This window comes from Taeniopygia guttata, chromosome 5 (assembly GCF_048771995.1).
Source record: "Taeniopygia guttata chromosome 5, bTaeGut7.mat, whole genome shotgun sequence".
NCBI classification, from domain to species: Eukaryota; Metazoa; Chordata; class Aves; order Passeriformes; family Estrildidae; genus Taeniopygia; species Taeniopygia guttata.
This window is the reverse complement of record NC_133030.1, coordinates 12,319,031-12,335,597: the sequence shown is the minus strand read 5'-3', so window position 1 is coordinate 12,335,597 and position 16,567 is coordinate 12,319,031. Positions and strand designations below refer to the sequence as shown.

The window sequence follows — 16,567 nt, the reverse complement described above, 5'->3', positions numbered from 1 at the left end:
AGTTCTCTGGAGAGGACAGAGCTGAGAGCCCTGAGCAAAGGGAAAAAAGGTCCATCAAAGTCAGGGCAGTGCTCACAGCATGGATCTGTCCTTCTTTCCAGAGTTTCCATGACTGAGGAACAGAAACAAGGAAAACAGGCTCTGTTTCTTTGTTCTCTCCATCTCTCTCCTCACAACTTCCCTCACCTGCTCTGTGTGCAAAGGCCCCGTGTCCCTGAGCAGCATTCCTGGGCAGCTGCCACCCCCTTCTTTACAAATAAAGGGCAAAGAGCAGGCAGGTGCACAGGGCTCTTTAGGAAGTGCCCATCCCTGACTGCGTCTCCCTGTGCTTGCTGTAGTTCTCTTGCCTGTTATCACCTGCACTGAAGAGATATCCATGGCCTGGAGTTATTCTAGGAAAGTCACCTTATTTAATTTGTCCAAAATTTATGTTCACAGATGCTCAGTTTCTGACAGAAAACATCGTTTTAATTTTGCCTTTCTCATGTTTCCAGGTGCTTTCAAGGGAAGAGCCCTCATGCCAAGGGGCAGCATCTGAGCAGGTGGAGCAGCATGTATGGTCCTGGGGGAAACATTCAACTTTCCTCTTTCATCTTATCAGTCCTTCCCCAGTGCCCCTAGAAAAAAAAGGGGGGGTTATTAGGAGATAAAGGGTTTAAACTGAGGGGGAAAAACTTCCTTTTCCATATTTGTCTGTGTTTAAATGGAGCAGGAATCCCCTCCCCCTGTGATTTTAAGGGTATCACTTGAAGGAAACCTCATCTTTTCCATACTCTTAGGGGTATCACTTGACATGGAACCCCCATTTTCCCTTATTTTCCAGTTTAAATGGAAGGGAAAGCCTTGACAATGCTGTGTTATGGGTTTGAATTGAGAGTAATTCCCACATTATCGCAATCCTAAGGTTTGAATTGAGGGGAAAGCCCTCTTGTCCCTTCTTTTTAAGGCTTTGAATTGAGGGGGGGAAAATCCCCCTTTTTATAGTTTAAGACACTTGAAGTAAGGAAAATCTCTAGTTTTCCAATATTTCAGGGGATTCAGAGGGGAGAGCCCATTTATTGCCATGGTATCAGTTTAAAGAGGTAAACATGCCAGTCCCCTCATTTAAAGGGGTTCAGTGGAAGGAAGCCTCCCCTTTTCCAGCATTTTAAGAGTTGAAATGTGTACTTCAGGATGTTTTTACCTATGCCCTGCCACCAAATCTCTCACAAGGGAGTGAGCCCAGCATATACATAACCCTAATGCTTTTTAAGAGTCTATTCTTTTTCTTAAGTTGACAACAAATCATCCAACTTTCCTATCTATGCTGCCAAACCAAGAAGCTTTTTTTTCTTACCTGCTACTTGGCCTTTAGGTCAATGTAGATGTAGTAGAGAAAAAGGCATCTATAGAACTCTTTACTGACCTTGAATTCAAGTCAGAGGAACCAAGCAGCTGCTGCTCTCCTCATCACTTTTATCCCTTGTGGTAATTGCCACCTCCCTTTTCCCGGGCATTGTGGGAACAAGAGGTAGGCACAGTCAGGGGTATATTAATCCCAGCTCTTCAAAAAAAATGGGGTTTTTTTCCTCCCTTGGGTTGAGTAGTATGAGACCTCTAGTCTTATCTTAATTCAGAGGCTTTTTCAGGTCATCTCAGCTTTTTTCAGGGAGTATTTTAGTTCATGATTTTTGGCTGAGTGTTCAGGGGTAGCAAGGTGCTTTTGTAATTTCTCTTTTTTTCTGCTTCTTGTTTTTCTTAGGAGTATTGTAATTATGAAACTTCAAATTTTCCCAGCATATTTTTTGTGTCCCAAAAGTGACCTATCCCATATCAGAGACAACATCTGAGTTTGAGGCTTCTGATAGGTAAGTTGAGTACTGTTAACTGTGAGAGGGAATTGTGAGCAGGATACCAGGTTAGGAATTGCTAGGAGGGGATTTGAAGGTAGCATGGTAGGGAAACAGTGTCCATTTGGGGCTGGTCCCCTAAGGCTTTTCTACAGGCATAATACATTTACATGCCTTAAGGCATAAAATATGCTGACAGAAACACCACATAATTTTGTCTCTCACTAAACCAACTGTCCATTGTAATGCCACAACCTTCACCTTGGGCTGAAGCCAGAGACTTAAGGACCTGGGGACACTTAAGAAATGGTGAGTAGCTGACATGCTGGGATTTGGCCTGCGTGCCACTAAACCCATGCATTAATTTTGGTTTTCTTTGTTACAGCTGACTAAGAGGTTAGCCTGGCAATTATGGGGCCTTCCACAGTGGCTGAGGTGGACTTGTTTCGCATTCAATACAGTCTCATGTTGCCACTCATCCAAAAGTTAAGTTGGGGTCTATGATCTGGAGATGGGATGATAGCAGGGTAGGGGGTTGGAAATTCCTGGGAGAGATTTAAATATTAGCATAGAGGAAAGGGATGTCCACTGAGGGGCCTCTTAAGACAGCTAAAGGGAGCTGGCTCTTTTAATTGCAGCACAGAGCAGTTCCAGTAAGTGTTTAAATGAGCTTGTGTGCTCCTGTTAACAAGCAGTGTGTTTTCAACTTGAAATTTGGTATGGTTTTGTTTCTTTAGGTTTTTTTGGTTGGTTTTTTTTTTTTTTTTTTTTGCCCCCACAACTGAATCATCCCTCTCATGAATAGTCCATGATGTTCTACACAGCTGCTTTGGTTATGGGTCAGAGAGAGAGAAGGGAAATGACTTTTTATGATCTTGAAATTTTTGCAGACAGAAATGGGATGTCATCTTGCTCCTCCCCAAAGCACTGCAGGCATACGGGAGTAGCTCAGTGCTGGCACAGTTGTTTGGGAAATGACAGCATTTAAGAAGTATAAGTGTTAATAACTCTCTTGTCTCTCGGTTGCAAAGATTCAGCCCTGCAGTCCCAGGCTGAGGATGGAAAAAAGGAACTTCTGTTATTCATGGAAAACTTTCTGCTATTCCTGATGCAGACTTTAAAATCTTTGTATGGTTTACTGTCCAGTATCTGTACATAGAGAATGGCTGATTTGAGGTAAAAATTGAGATAATCAGTAGTGCATAAATAGGGAAAACTTTAGGAGTGAACTTGAGGTGTCCTTTAGTGGAGAGCATGAATATTTTGAAGTAACTGTGGCAATCAGTAGTGCAAAGGTAGGGAAAGCTTTGAGATAAAATCTGAGGTAATGTTTAGGGTAGAGAATGAACATACTTGAGGTAAAAATCAGGCAATCAGTAGTGAACAGATAGGGGAAACAATAACAGGTAAAACTGGAGATAATCTCCAGAGTAGGGAATTAATACTTTCTTGCAGAAAGCTGCAGAGCCAAGCACGGGAAGCGATTTCACACAGATTAAACTGTCAAGAGCCAGGGCACTCCGGGGCATCCTGGAAGACCTGCAGAGAGCAGGAAAGAGGCACAGTTACAGCCCTGATCCTGCTCCCTGCTTTCCCAGGGGCCATGAACACCATTTCATCCTGATCCCAAGAGCTCCAAGGAAATTAACCACTGAACATGCCATGTTCCTGACACTCCTGGCCTGGAACCACGGCCCAGCAGCTTTCTGTGGGAGCCTGAATTACTTGTGCAGGTCAGTTCCCCCTCAATTCCTGCAGTCTGGGCAGTTCCAGGAGATGTCTGATCCCTTCCCTAGGCTGCTGCCACAGATGAAATCTGCAGTCTCAGCTCCAGCCCTCACCCACTGCCACACTCACCCCACTGCTCCTGGCCAGGGGAGCTGAACTAAAACCTAGACACTTAAATTTTAAGGGAAAAAACCTCAGCCTCACTTACTTGAGAGTAAAAAGTATGCCTGTAATTACACATATCAAGGAAAAACAGTCCTCTAGGAAAGTATTTGATTTATGTTATCAGTTGAACTGGCACAGCTGCTGCCATTAAGTTCTCCACCTCCAAGAACCCTGGATACCCTGGGCCATGGGGTTTTTGCTCTGTTAGGACGGATCTCTGGCCAGACTCACTGCCCAGGAGCATTCAAAATCCTATTTCTCACTTCCTGGACTAATAAATCTCTTAAAATCCACTCTGGATTGTGCAGAAAAGCTCCTTGGTCCCACTTGAAACTAGACATCTACAACTGGCTTTATTAGTTATTCCAGCAGAGTAAGATAATGATTAAGAAAAAGAGAAAACAGTTAAACCAAGTAACTTTTGCCTGAAGTTTTCCTCAGGAACAAGTTGGGAGCTCACCAGCAAGGCTCCCAGACAGGTAGAGTGTGTGATGTAAAATTTGTATGTGCACATATAAAAAATATAAAAAAATATACGTACTTGTACACATATATTAAAATATATATAATATGTATTACAGAGTATCTAACTCAGTTATCTACCCTATATATAACACCACAAATATTTTTATATCACAAATTTTGCCTATAAATTAGCCAACACTTGCCTGTTTTCAAGAATGTAACAGTTTTAGGAATCCTAAAATCAAAGACATGCAGTGCTGCACAAAAGAAAATAAACCATGATTTTATCCATTAATTCAAAGTTGTTTTCCTGGATGTGCTGCTGGGTGTTTTCCTGTAACCTCTTGTGGCTTATCCATGAAGTGTACTTGGAATTGCTAGGATCATGCAACTCATTTGGAATTTTACTGTCCAGCAGGCTGAATTTTTTTCAAAATTATTTCTCTCAGACTGAGTGCATGTCCTCAAGCGGTTCTGATTGGCTGCTCCGGGGGCCGGGGCGGGGCATCGGGAGGGAGAGTGGCTCTGATTGGCTGCTCCCGGGCCGGGCGGTCGCCTTGGCGACCCTGACGCCGCCATTGTCCCCAGCAGAGCTTGTCCGGGGCTCTGCCGGCCCCGGGACCTCCCGGCCACGGAGTCGCGGGTCCTCAGAACCACCCGGGGGTCTTCCCCACGGCCGGCACGGCGCCCGACCCGCCCCCAGGCCGCCCGTCCCTCATGGCCGCCGGCGCCGCAAGATGGCGGCGGGCAGGCCCTGAGGGGAGGCGGCGCTGAGGGGAGGCGGCGCTGAGGGGAGGCGGCGCTGAGGGGAGGCGGCGCTGAGGGGAGGCGGCGCTGAGGGGAGGCGGCGCTGAGGGGAGGCGGCGCTGAGGGGCGGCGGCGCTGAGGGGCGGCGGCGCTGAGGGGCGGCGGCCGTGAGGGGCGGCGGCCGTGAGGGGCGGCGGCCGTGAGGGGCGGCGGCCGTGAGGGGCGGCGGCCGTGAGGGGCGGCGGCCGTGAGGGGCGGCGGCCGTGAGGGGCGGCGGCCGTGAGGGGCGGCGGCCGTGAGGGGCGGCGGCCGTGAGGGGCGGCGGCCGTGAGGGGCGGCGGCCGTGAGGGGCGGCGGCCGTGAGGGGCGGCGGCCGTGAGGGGCGGCGGCCGTGAGGGGCGGCGGCCGTGAGGGGCGGCTCGGAGCCGCAGCGCTGCTGCCCCGCTGCAGGAGCGCAGCGCTCTGCGCTCCCTCCCCTGCCGTCGTGGCGAGCTTCGAAATGTCGGGCACAGCTCCAGCCGCTGAGAGAGCCCCCGACCCAGCAGGGCAGCTGTTTTGGGCTCTTGGTTTGCCTAAACTATTTCGGCTGTAGAGGAGCTGATCTTGTTAGTGTGGTCCTACTTGGAAATTTAACTCCTCAAAACATCCACAAAAGGCATTACCAGTTATTTCAACTGAGTAACTTAATTATTGGGGGAAAGAAAAAACAAACTTTTGCCTCCTGAAACTGAGGACAGCTCTTGGCTGGAATCAGACAATCTGTGTAACAGGCCCTGAGTCAGGAGTTTATGCTGTTCCCTCTTTTTATATTGTTCCACCTAGGACAGCTGCCACAGTCATTCCCCTTCCAGATGGGCACAAATGTGCTTTTGTACAGCCTTGTCATGCTTAGCCCGTTTTTAAAACACAGCTATCCAGGCCATAACACCCTTCGTGTTGAATGTCAGTCCCCAAACCCAAAAGGAAATGTGTGGTTTCAGACATTTTGCTGAGTTTCTGAGACTGTCAGTGACAAACCATTATGAAAACCCAGTAAAAGAGACAGAGATGGGTTTATAAGTATAACTTAACTATTTTAATAACTCTTGTACAGTGCATGGTTATATCATTGTCTCCTTCGCTCAGTTACATCACGTACAGTACTTTATAGCAGTGTCTGCAGGCAGTACAAACAGATCAGGTGCACAGCTCAGTCGCATGAAATTTGTAAAAGTGACCTCTGCAATAAGGTCTGCTGAGATATCTGTTTTAGGAAGTGCTGCTGTGGCTCCCAGCTTTACAGAGCTGTCATGTACACTCCTGTTGAAATCCCAGGTAACTGTAATTCCCTGTGGTTTGCCTTCCTCTACACCCCAGGACTAGAAGGTGGGGTGTTTCCTAGCTCAACATTTGTTTTTATTTTCATTGTAGAAATTTTTCACCTCCTGTGCTTGCCATCCTGCTTCCCTTCTCCAACCTAATCCAGAGCCAGGGCTTCTCAGGAGGATTGTCCTCTTCATCCCTCCCTGACAAGGTGAGTGCCCTTCTCGGATCCCAGCAAGGCTGTGACTAAACCCAGGATCCCCCCCTGCCTGCACCCTAATTCTGCTGGTGCCAGCAGTGTCCTCTTTCAAATGAAGAAAACAGATTATCCATTGGAGACACTTAAGAATAAAGCCAAAACTGAGGTGCACTGGTGCTCTCAGATTTAGACACAAGTTCCCCAGATGCTGTGTTAAAGCTTTTTCCATTAAATGTGCAAGGACAAACACAAATTTGGGCAAAGACTCAGCATGTGCTGAGAGAGAAAACCCAACTGTCCCTGGCTGTGGCAGCTCTGGAGCTGTGTTTGCTTTGCAATCAGGTTGGTCTGTCACTTATAGAGATAGAAAAGCAATGTGCCAAACTTGCTGTGGACAGGAACTATGCTGCTTGCTTGAGTTTTGAAATTGTGAGTAAATTTTGGAAGTATAATCACTATATCTGCCTCTAGGGAGAGAGATTTTCCTCACCCCCTATTTACAGATTGTTATATACAAATGCACATAACTTCATGAAGGACAACAGGAAGTCAAGAGCAACATCCTGCGTTAAATTAGATTTTTGTTTTTCTTGTGCCCATTTATTTGGAGTTAAACCTGCCTTTCCCAGCATGCTTTAGGGTTTCAGCTATTTGGGAATCATTTCAGCTGACTTTTTACAGTGGAAACGTGAAGGTGGGGATGAGTGACCAACACCCTGGGAAGGGCTGTGGGTGTGCCTGGGATGGGAGCAAATGGTCAGGGCTTATCTTCTCCTGGTCTGAGGCCGGGTTTGGCAGCACCACAACATTCCAGTGCAGGATCAGCGGCCCAGGGAAGGGCTGCACAGCTGCCCTGAGCCCATCAGCAGCAGTGGGCAGGTGGAACTCACCCATGTCCACATTCAGATCCCTTTGTGTGTCACTCCTGCTCATTTCTAGGCCCTGAGAGCTCATTTCAGCTGCTCAGAGACAGCACTAACTGGTCTGTGGATTTAAGGAAGCAGCCAGACTTTGGGAATGCGTGTTGCCATTCCAGCCTTGTCCAATGAGGGGGGACAGGAGGGGACAGGGAGTTGTCACCGGGCCTGTGCTCTTGGGCTGCAGGGGACACCTGCACTGAGGAGGAAATGGAAATGGGGCTGCCTTAGGTCACTCCCCATCCCTGAAGTGCCCAAGGCCAGGCTGGACAGGATTTGAACAACTCGGCCTTGTGAAAGGCGTCCCTGCCCACGATGGGGGATGGAACAGGATGAGCTTCAATGTCCTTTCCTTAAACCCAAACCCCTGCAGGGCTCCAAAGCCTTATTCCTGTGGGACAGGCTCCAGGCCTTGGGGCTGGCCTCTCCTGACTGTGTGCCACGCCTGCTCTGCCAGCGAGGGGTGGGAGCAGGGACAGCCCTCAGAGAAAACTTTGGGGGTCTTTGAATGCAGCCTTGTCGTACATCCAGCCCCGTGTGAATCCTGCTCTGATTGCATGCATGGAAAATTTCAGTATAAAATATATAGTTATAAAAAAAATACTTCATGCAAAATTAAAACACCTTTCCCAGCGGGATATGGTATCATTGTCAACCCTTCCCAACAGTGTTCAAGGAATTGTCACTCTGATGGCAGCTGGACCCCAAGGGGAGCTCTGCTGCCTCCGGCCTGGGCCGGGAATAATTGCTTTCATTCCCTTTTTTGCTGCACTACTTAGGGCTAAGAGCTGAAATAAAGCAGAGAGACTTTAATTAGCAGAATCAATCCTTTCCTGGCGGCGCTTCATGATTTCTTGGAGCTCTGACTCCCCTCTGCTTTTCTGGAATGAAAACAAAACAGGAAGTTTGGATTTGAATTTCAAGCTGTAGTTAAATGACAGTATTTAATGAATGCTGTAGGAGTAGAGCTCGTTTCAAAGGGATTGGTGATATCAGTAAAAAGCAGATTAATTAGTGGATACAGGAGAATCTTATGGGTTTGGGGCCTTTTAGCTTAAAAGACACTTCAGAATTCTTACATGTATTTTATTGCTTGTGTAGGTTTGGTTGCATTTTTTCCCCCCGCATTGTGTTTCTTAAAATGTCTCTTTAATGATCTATATGACACTGCTGGTACAGCCCCCCATTCCATCAGGAATTATCCAGAAAAACACTTACCTCCAGCTGGTTTTTCTCCACCGTGATCTTGCTGTACACTCTGTTTCCCTCATCACCACACACCTTCTTCAGCTCCTCTCTGTTGAGGGAGAAGAGCTGAGCTCCGGTGAGGATGCCCAGGTGTTCCACGGTCCTGGGGAGACACAAAGTGGGGAGATGATGGTTGTGCTGCAGGTGGCCCCATGCCAGAGGTGAGGAGTGGGAGACGGGAGGCTGGGAGCTGCACTGGGATCGTATCACAGGCCCTGGGGCTGTGCCAGGGTGGCAGCTGTGATTCAAGTGGCATTTCAGGCCATTAGTTTGTTGATTATTTTTCTCCAAGAAAATGTTTATAAGAAAGAAAGGGAGTGAATTTGGGCTCTGAAAATCCTGGTTATAGAGCCTGGATTTAATAGGGTTGAAATCTAATTTACAACACAGGCTCTGTGAGTAAATCCCAGTGACTTGTCCCAGGTGAGATGGTGCCAGCAGCCTCCCCAGCTCCTTCTCCAGGGAAGGACGAGCTTTTCATGTGGCAATAGAGCAAATCTTACTCTTTGCTGAATGACTTGGCCTCCAGCCAGGCTTTGACTTCTTCAGTGCTGGATTCAAAGGTGAGGGGCACAAAAACTTGCTGAGGCTTTTCCACTTTGAAATTCCTGTGAGGAGGCTGAATTTTATTGTTTGTGATCTTCTTTAGCAGCTCGTCGTTCAGCTCATCCATTTGGTGAATAAGTTCTGTAGAAACAGGTAGGGAATGAAATAAAATCTTCAGTCAAAAATCCCATTAAATGTGTTTGTGGGGAAATTGGAAGGAAAATGGGGGTGTGGATCAGCATTTTTATTTAAATTCAGCCCAGAAAAGTGGTTCCCATTTTTCTGTGCTCCTGTGTTGCCATTTATTTTCCTCCCATCACCCCTTGGCTGTTGCCTGATGTGGAAGGACAGATCTATGTGAATCTGCAATTCACAGTTGGGATTGAGACCTTTTCAGTGCTCTCTGCTACTTCTAATCAGTGATTTGCTGATCCCAGAGCTGCAGGTTTTGCTCCACAGCGGAACAGAAGTAGCAGGAAGCACAAACTGGGAGTGAGGAACACATTCATGATGAAATGAGCTTGAAGGTCCCTTCCATCCCAGGCCATCCTGTGATTCTGGAAAACTCCAGTGACACTTCATCCAGTGTCACTTTCCCTGTGAAACTCCTGAGGATTGTGGAGAATAACTCGGTGTTAGGAACAGATTCGTGTCCTTGTATTGCAGGGCTTTCCATTGTCCCAAAAGGACTCCTGCTTCCAAGAGTGGACAGGGTGGGATAAGGGGTGAGGAGAGCGGGGCCCCTGGTCTCTCTCCTTCTTTGTGACCCCCACAACATGTACAGGGTGAAGGAGGGATGTGGATCTCCTGTTTGGCTGGGAATTCTGTGGAACTACAGAAAGGAAACAGCCAGGCAGGCACTGCATGTGTGGCAGGATATGAGCAAAAGGAAAGGAGAGAAAGGGACTGACCTGAGCTCTTCCTTAGACACACTTAAATGTTTTGAAAGAGAAAGGAAATTCTCTCCTTGGGAGGAGGAGGAGGAAGGAGGAAGGAGGAATGGAGTGATCACTTATTACCCTGCTCATCCCAGGCTGTCTGAGAGCCTGGGAGGTGTCACAAGCTCCAGGGCTGCTCTCTTGGCTCTTGTCCTACCTGCAACGGCCTCCAGATCTGGTGCTTTTCTATTTCTGCTCACTGAAGGGTGAAGGGGAGCCCCTGCAGTAGGGCTGGTCCCGGAGAACCCAAACCCAGGGGACCCCAGCGTGGAACACAGAGTGGGACACACACTTACGTTCTTTGGCGTCATGTGGAGAGTTGCGTGATAACATCTCACTGCCCCACTTATCCCCTGCGTAGCTGGCAGGCAACTTGTGAGTTGGACTGGATGGGCCATAGCCCCTGGGGCTCAGGTCTCCTTTGTACCTCTGGTTAGACTGGTTAGAAAGGGGGAAGGAAAAAAAAAGTAATAATTTTTTTTCTGCCATTTTTCATTTTCATTTGAGGGACAAACTGCTGTGTTGCCCTAGTGTTGATGTGAGGCTGATGAGACCTCAGGTGGAACTGCATGGAAGAAGTTAATTTCTGGGAATGAAGAACCCAAGGCAAAGTCTGAAGTTTGTGTGAGGGAATTCCTAGACATGCTAAACATGTTCAATCCCATTGGAAGGCAAAGCCTCGCTGCTCCATAGGTGGGATGTGAAGCATGACCACTGCCAAGGGCCTGAAGCAGACTGGAAGTTTTTTGGCATTTTGATTAAACTAGCAAGGATTTATCCAGAAGCCTGTTGGGCCCCCTTTGGTTTTGTCCAAACTCTGCAATACTAAAATAGGGAAGCAATTCCATGCATCCCTAGGGTGTTTAGAACACTCCAGCTCCACATTTCTGTAGTGCAAATTGCAGTATTAATTCTCACTTAGATGGTGTTTCCATCTGCCTCTGCTCGAGTGATGTGTTCCTGCTGCTGAACTGAACTGGGCTGAGGGAAGTGTCCTTTAATTTAACCCCCAACAAAAATCTTGACATGGAAAAATTTGGAAAACAGGAGGCTGCTGCACAAATGGGAAGGATAGGTCTTATTTGGGAAGGCAATCATGGCAAAATGGGAGTTTTATCATAGGAGACTCAGGAATCTCCTGATTTTTTCTACTTCTGAGGGTTCATCCTGACTTGTGCATAGTATCCTAAGAAATCCAGGGAGGTCTGATGACAAGATTATTCCCAGAGGCAGATTATGCCCTGCAGCTGGTACCAGTCAGGTACCACCTGACTACAGACCTGTTCAAGCTCTTCCAGTTTCACCACATCCAAGATATTGTATGGAACGTAACCAGCCTGTCCACTCCGGTTGAGCAACTTCCACCATTGCTTATTATCTTCCAACACCTGAGAGAGAGACAAAAATAAATCTGCTAGTGGGAACATGGGATTTCAGGCATACACAACCAGTATATAGTGGGGATGGACCATCCAGAAGGTGAAGTTGCCAGAAGGACATCACTGAGGCCAGGAGCTCTGATTAGATCTGCTGCTCTCAGATGTAATCCAGGATTGAAACTTTTTCTGAAAGGCATCAGAATTTATCGTAAGGATGAAGAGGAGAGTGCCTCTGGGTGCTGAAGAACTCATAGTTGCTACGTAATGTCCCTGTTTCTCCAGATATCTTTTTTCCAATGACTGAGTTTCTGTTGTCTTTTTGTGTTAAAATAAGTAAATAAATTTTTAAAAATATACATTTTGCACAGAAACCTTTTCCCTAGGTCACAGATCAGTGTTAGCCCATGTCCCACATTCTCCAGCTGCAGGAACAGAAAGGTAATGAAAAAGATGTTTTTCAGAGTAAAAAATTCCTTGTGGAGGGGGAAGGGGAAATATGGAACACAGACCCAGCAGGGGATGAGCAGGGCACGACAGGGAGTTGTTGTCCTCCCTCCTCACTGTGGTTAAGATGGGACCGATGTGTTTGAGCTGAGGAAGTGACAGAGCCCAGCAAAGCTCTGTGTCACTGCTGAGACAGCAGCAGGGAAATGGAGTTGGTGCTTGCTGGTATCCTGAGCTCTCTCCTGCCCCTGGGAAGGGGAGGGGACACACCTTTCCCAGGAGTGGTCACGCACCTCCAGGATTTCATCCTTCAGCACTGAGAGCTCGTTGGCATTTCGCGCAGTGAAATCGTAGCGGATTTTGGCAAATCTCCTGGGCACGGCCGCTCCCTGGGCCTCAAAATTCCTGCAGGAGAGAAAAACTGGAGATTTAGTGGAGGCCCATCCAATTACAAGGCCAAGAAAATGGAAATTGGAGAAGAGAAATTATCCTAGTATTTTCCCTGTTCCACACTACATCTCTACCACTTGATGTTCCTACCAGGACCAATGACAGGGTAAATGAGAAAAATAAGTTATTTTGCTGATACAATTGGATTTAAGGTCTTTTGCTGTGGATTTGAATTCTTGTAGTAAAGCTTATAAATATTTTAGATTAGATTAGAACAGAAAACCACGAAAAAACAGTCAGGCCTGAGGGTTTTTTTCCCAGACTTGTGCTGGTAACAGAAAAGTGGATGGTCAGCTGAAACCTTGACTCAAATACCTGCAAAGTGATGTGTCAAGTCACAGCAGAAGATTCATGTGGAAGTCTGGAAGAGTTTGGTGACACTCAGAGATGTGACAATTTTCATGGTGTGAGCTTATGTAAACAAAGAAACAGATGGAGCCTCTAAATTCCAAACTAAAAGTACTTTGATGAAGGTTTTGTACCAGGGAGTAACAGGTGATGGAAAATGAGCATTGAAGCTGTTGAAAGGTGGAAGAGTCGTCTTTCTCTTGGGAAAAAAACCTGAGGCAAAAGGGTGGCCTAGTTGGTTCTGGGTTTGAAAGTGAACTTTCCAAGACTTCTGAAGAAAGGGGAGGCGTTTTTCTCCATTTTCTAGAATTCTGTCTCATTAAGAGTTGTCAGAACCTGGCACCCTGTCAGCTCCCTGGGGGAGAGGTGGGCAGGACTGGAATATATTGTTTTATTCAGCCTCTATTAAGTGGTTTTGCCTTTGGTTGTGCCTAAAGCCAAGGGGGAGCTGCTGTCTCCAGTGAAACAAAGCTCCTTCCTCAACTGAAATGTTTTCCAGCAGCACTGGGAGCTCGGGCTGCTCTTCCCTGGCCCTGTGTTTCCAGCAGGGCAAGGTTTGTGTGTGTCCTTCCCTTAGGGCAGATTCCCCCTGTAGGCAGCTTCTGTCTGTGCAACCTCTGGTTGCTTTGGGATGAATGGAGAGATCCTCAAGGATGTCCAGAGGAGGCTAGGAAGGACCAGGAAGTGCTCCAAGGGCTGGAGCATTACACAGACAGGCTGGGAGAGCTGGGAATGTTCAACCTGGAGAAGAAAAAGTTCCAGGGAGCCCGTAGAGCCCTTTCCAGTGCCTAAAGGGGCTCCAAGAGAGCTGGAGAGGGACTTTGGGGAAAAGGCTGGAGTGACAGGACAAGGGGGAATGGCTTCCCACTGTCAGAGGGTGGGTTTAGATGGTATATTGGGAAGAAATCCTTCCCTATGAGGGTGGGGCAGCCCTGGCACAGGAAAAGCTGTGGCTGCCCCATCCTAGGAAGTGTTCAAGGCCAGGTTGGACAGAGCCTGGAGCAACCTGAGATAGTGGAAGGTGGCCCTGACCCTGGCAGGGGATTGGAACTGGGTAGTCTTTAAGGTTGTGTCCCACCCAGTCCATTCTGTAATTCCATTATTCCAACGTCTCCACACATTGGAGAGCCAAAGCACAGTGCAGCATCTTTGGCACCTGATCCTTAAGGTCACTTTGGTTGGGCTAATGTTGGGAAACAAGACCTATGGATGGACTGATGAAGTCAGTCAATATTTTTGTCTCCTGTGGTGGAAAACACCTGGGATTCCTTTCCTTGCAGAGCTGCTGGGGGTTAAACAGCAGACAGTGCTTACAGGAATAATCCCTCAGCTGATCTTCATTTTGTCTTGGTGACTATTAATAGTGGCAGGGAGTTGTCTCCAGGATGCCCAAACTTCCTAGTATCACCATATGTGTCCGTGTGTGTTCATGAGGTTCCAAGGCAGGAGCTGAAGCTCCGAGGGTGCAGATCCATTACCTATTTCCATGTGGAGTGACATTCTGTTTGAAGGCATCCCCAGGCTGTGTCTGCTCAGCCGTCTGGCCACGCTTGAGTGAGGAGTTCCGGTAAGGATATCCATTGGCCGAGGAGAGCTGGAAAGGCAGACATGGAGTCAGTGTTACTGGGAAAGGGGAAAACTGGAGAAAAGGAGAGGGATAGTGGGAGATGAGTCATGGCCTGGCAGCTTTTGGTCAAGATGTTCTTCAGGGAAGCCTGTGTCCCTGGAGCTCAGTGACATTGTAGGGTCCTGTTGCCTTGATCAGGGAGAGGCTGATTATTGCTGCCCTTTTCCAGCCTCATTTGCTTTCTGTGTTTAACTGGAGTGACCAGTTTCAAATGAGTTTTGAGCCAACTACTTGTTGCATACCACCACACCCCCCACAGCTCCATCTCTCTGGAAAAGGGGGAGGGAGAAAGAAGAGAAGATCCACAGGGACACAGGACTAACCTCCTCTTGCAAGTGTCCGATGTCTATTTCCCAGGGAGCTCCACGGAAGATTTCTGTGGGTGGTTCCCAACCGTTGCGGAATTTGGGGATGTAGGTGGGGATGTTCGCATCTCGGGGCCACTCAGCTCTAGGACAAAAAGTGGGAATATCAGGTGACATTCACAAGGAATGTGTCTTTGAGAACACCCTCTCAAAGGAGAAGCAGGAGCATCAGGGCATCCAAGCATCCCCTCTGCCTTGGGAGCCTGGGGAAATGGCAGTTCTGTCCTCACCTGGATCTGGTCCATGTTTCCCCCAGGGAATCCCAGAGGTTAATCTCTTTGGGTGTCAGGTGTCCTCTCAGGAAATCAGTGGCATCTTTAGAAAGCAGTGGGCTGAGGACAGACCGGGCCAGCTCGGGGCCACCACAGCTATTGACAATCTGGGTCACACACAAACCACACAAAGAGGAGAGAATTTGTGAGAAATGGTCAAAATGTCAAACCAGGGACACACAGAGGAGCAGGAATCAAAGACAAAGTTGATCCTTGGATCAGCTCAGTCACCTCAAGAAACATCAACCTAAGTTTTTGAAGGAGACTGGACAGTTCAGAGGAACATGGATTTTTTTTTAGACAGGAGTCAAAGCAAGATCTGATCTATAAATGAGCTGTTGCTACAGACAAGTGAAGTGTCATAAGCTGACACTTCAAAAAATGGAAAGTATCTTGTTATTCCTGTGTCCTTTTCCAAGTTGGGATTTCTGCTTCCAAGCATTTTCAATGCAAATACTGAACTGCATTTGCCTGAAGGTGAGACCAGACAGATTCCCAGTGGGAACCCCAGTTCACTGCCCCTTTTGTTCACAGTAATGCTTTATTGATTGGATGGAAAGATTGATATTTGCTGGGGTTCTTGTATTTACTTCAAGCTGCAAACCGGATCAGAGGCCAGGAACAACCAGCATCACTTCTGGAAGTTCCTGAGAAAGCTGTGGCCAAGCATGAGCAGTTTTCTAACCCTTCTGCACAATCCGTCTGCTTGTAAGCCTGAAGTAGAAATAAAAAGGGAGTTCCCAGTGAGACCTGGGAATAAGATTTACCAGTTCCAGCGGCCCAAATAGGAAATGCACCAGCTCCGAAGCACTGGGGTTCTGAATATGCTTCCTCAGTTTGGCCTGGAAAGAGAAACACAGTTTAACCCTAACCTGACTGTGCCTTCTCTTTTCTGTCACATGCGGGGTGTGCTGCTGGCTGATAAGAAGGGTAAGGGATGGAGGAGTGGGAATAATTCATTTTAATTTTGTGTAAATTTCTAATTCTTGATTAATTTCTAGATGGGTGGAGTACTCTCTCTGTTACATCAGTGCCTTGGAAGATAATTTGAACAGACACACAAAACCTTGGCTTATTTTGAAAGTCCTAGGGAGGAAAGGCCAGAGTTATAGTTGCTTCTCCCTCTTTCAGGGTTGAGAATCCCACTAATTCTATGAGTGAAAACAACAGGATAGGTGTTTTGAGGGTCCCTTTGCAATTGCTGACAAGGGAAAGTCTCCACCAAGGTCTTGCCTGTGGCACCTGGAGCTGCCCTGACCACTGAAAGGCTCCAAATGCAGTTTTATTTGAGGTGAACTGTGGCAGAATGGAGGAGCAAACACTTGGGATTAATTTACTCTAAGGACTGGGTTTTGGTAGCAGCAATCAGCAGAGATGTGGTGAGAAACCTCTCCAGTTTGTGCTTCCATTCAAGATCCTTCTCCTGTCCTGGGCTCCTGGCACTGCTGCCATGAGAGACAGGCTCCTTGCTCCTACTGAAATGCAAAGCTTTTGAAATGCTGGAGATTAAACATTAATGTGGAATGGGAAGCGAGAAGCAACTGCTGGCAGCAGGGTGACCCAGTGAACAGGCACTTCCCAGGGACTTAGCAGCTATG

At 47.6% G+C, this 16,567-nt stretch overlaps 1 protein-coding gene across 1 annotated transcript in view; it reads right to left on the bottom strand.

Moving 5' to 3' along the window:
* Window positions 1-5,986: 5,986 nt before the first annotated feature.
* EPS8L2 (EPS8 signaling adaptor L2) overlaps window positions 5,987-16,567 on the bottom strand; it is a 49,587-nt gene continuing 39,006 nt past the window's right edge. Inside the window, exons 12-21 of the mRNA XM_041716490.2 lie at window positions 15,737-15,811; window positions 14,928-15,076; window positions 14,656-14,782; window positions 14,184-14,299; window positions 12,201-12,312; window positions 11,365-11,472; window positions 10,381-10,522; window positions 9,104-9,287; window positions 8,571-8,703; window positions 5,987-8,233 (exon numbers count right to left, since the gene is read on the bottom strand). Coding sequence (XP_041572424.1) covers window positions 8,162-8,233; window positions 8,571-8,703; window positions 9,104-9,287; window positions 10,381-10,522; window positions 11,365-11,472; window positions 12,201-12,312; window positions 14,184-14,299; window positions 14,656-14,782; window positions 14,928-15,076; window positions 15,737-15,811 — 1,218 coding nt within the window. The 3' untranslated portion in view covers window positions 5,987-8,161. The remainder of the gene's footprint in view (window positions 8,234-8,570; window positions 8,704-9,103; window positions 9,288-10,380; window positions 10,523-11,364; window positions 11,473-12,200; window positions 12,313-14,183; window positions 14,300-14,655; window positions 14,783-14,927; window positions 15,077-15,736; window positions 15,812-16,567) is intronic.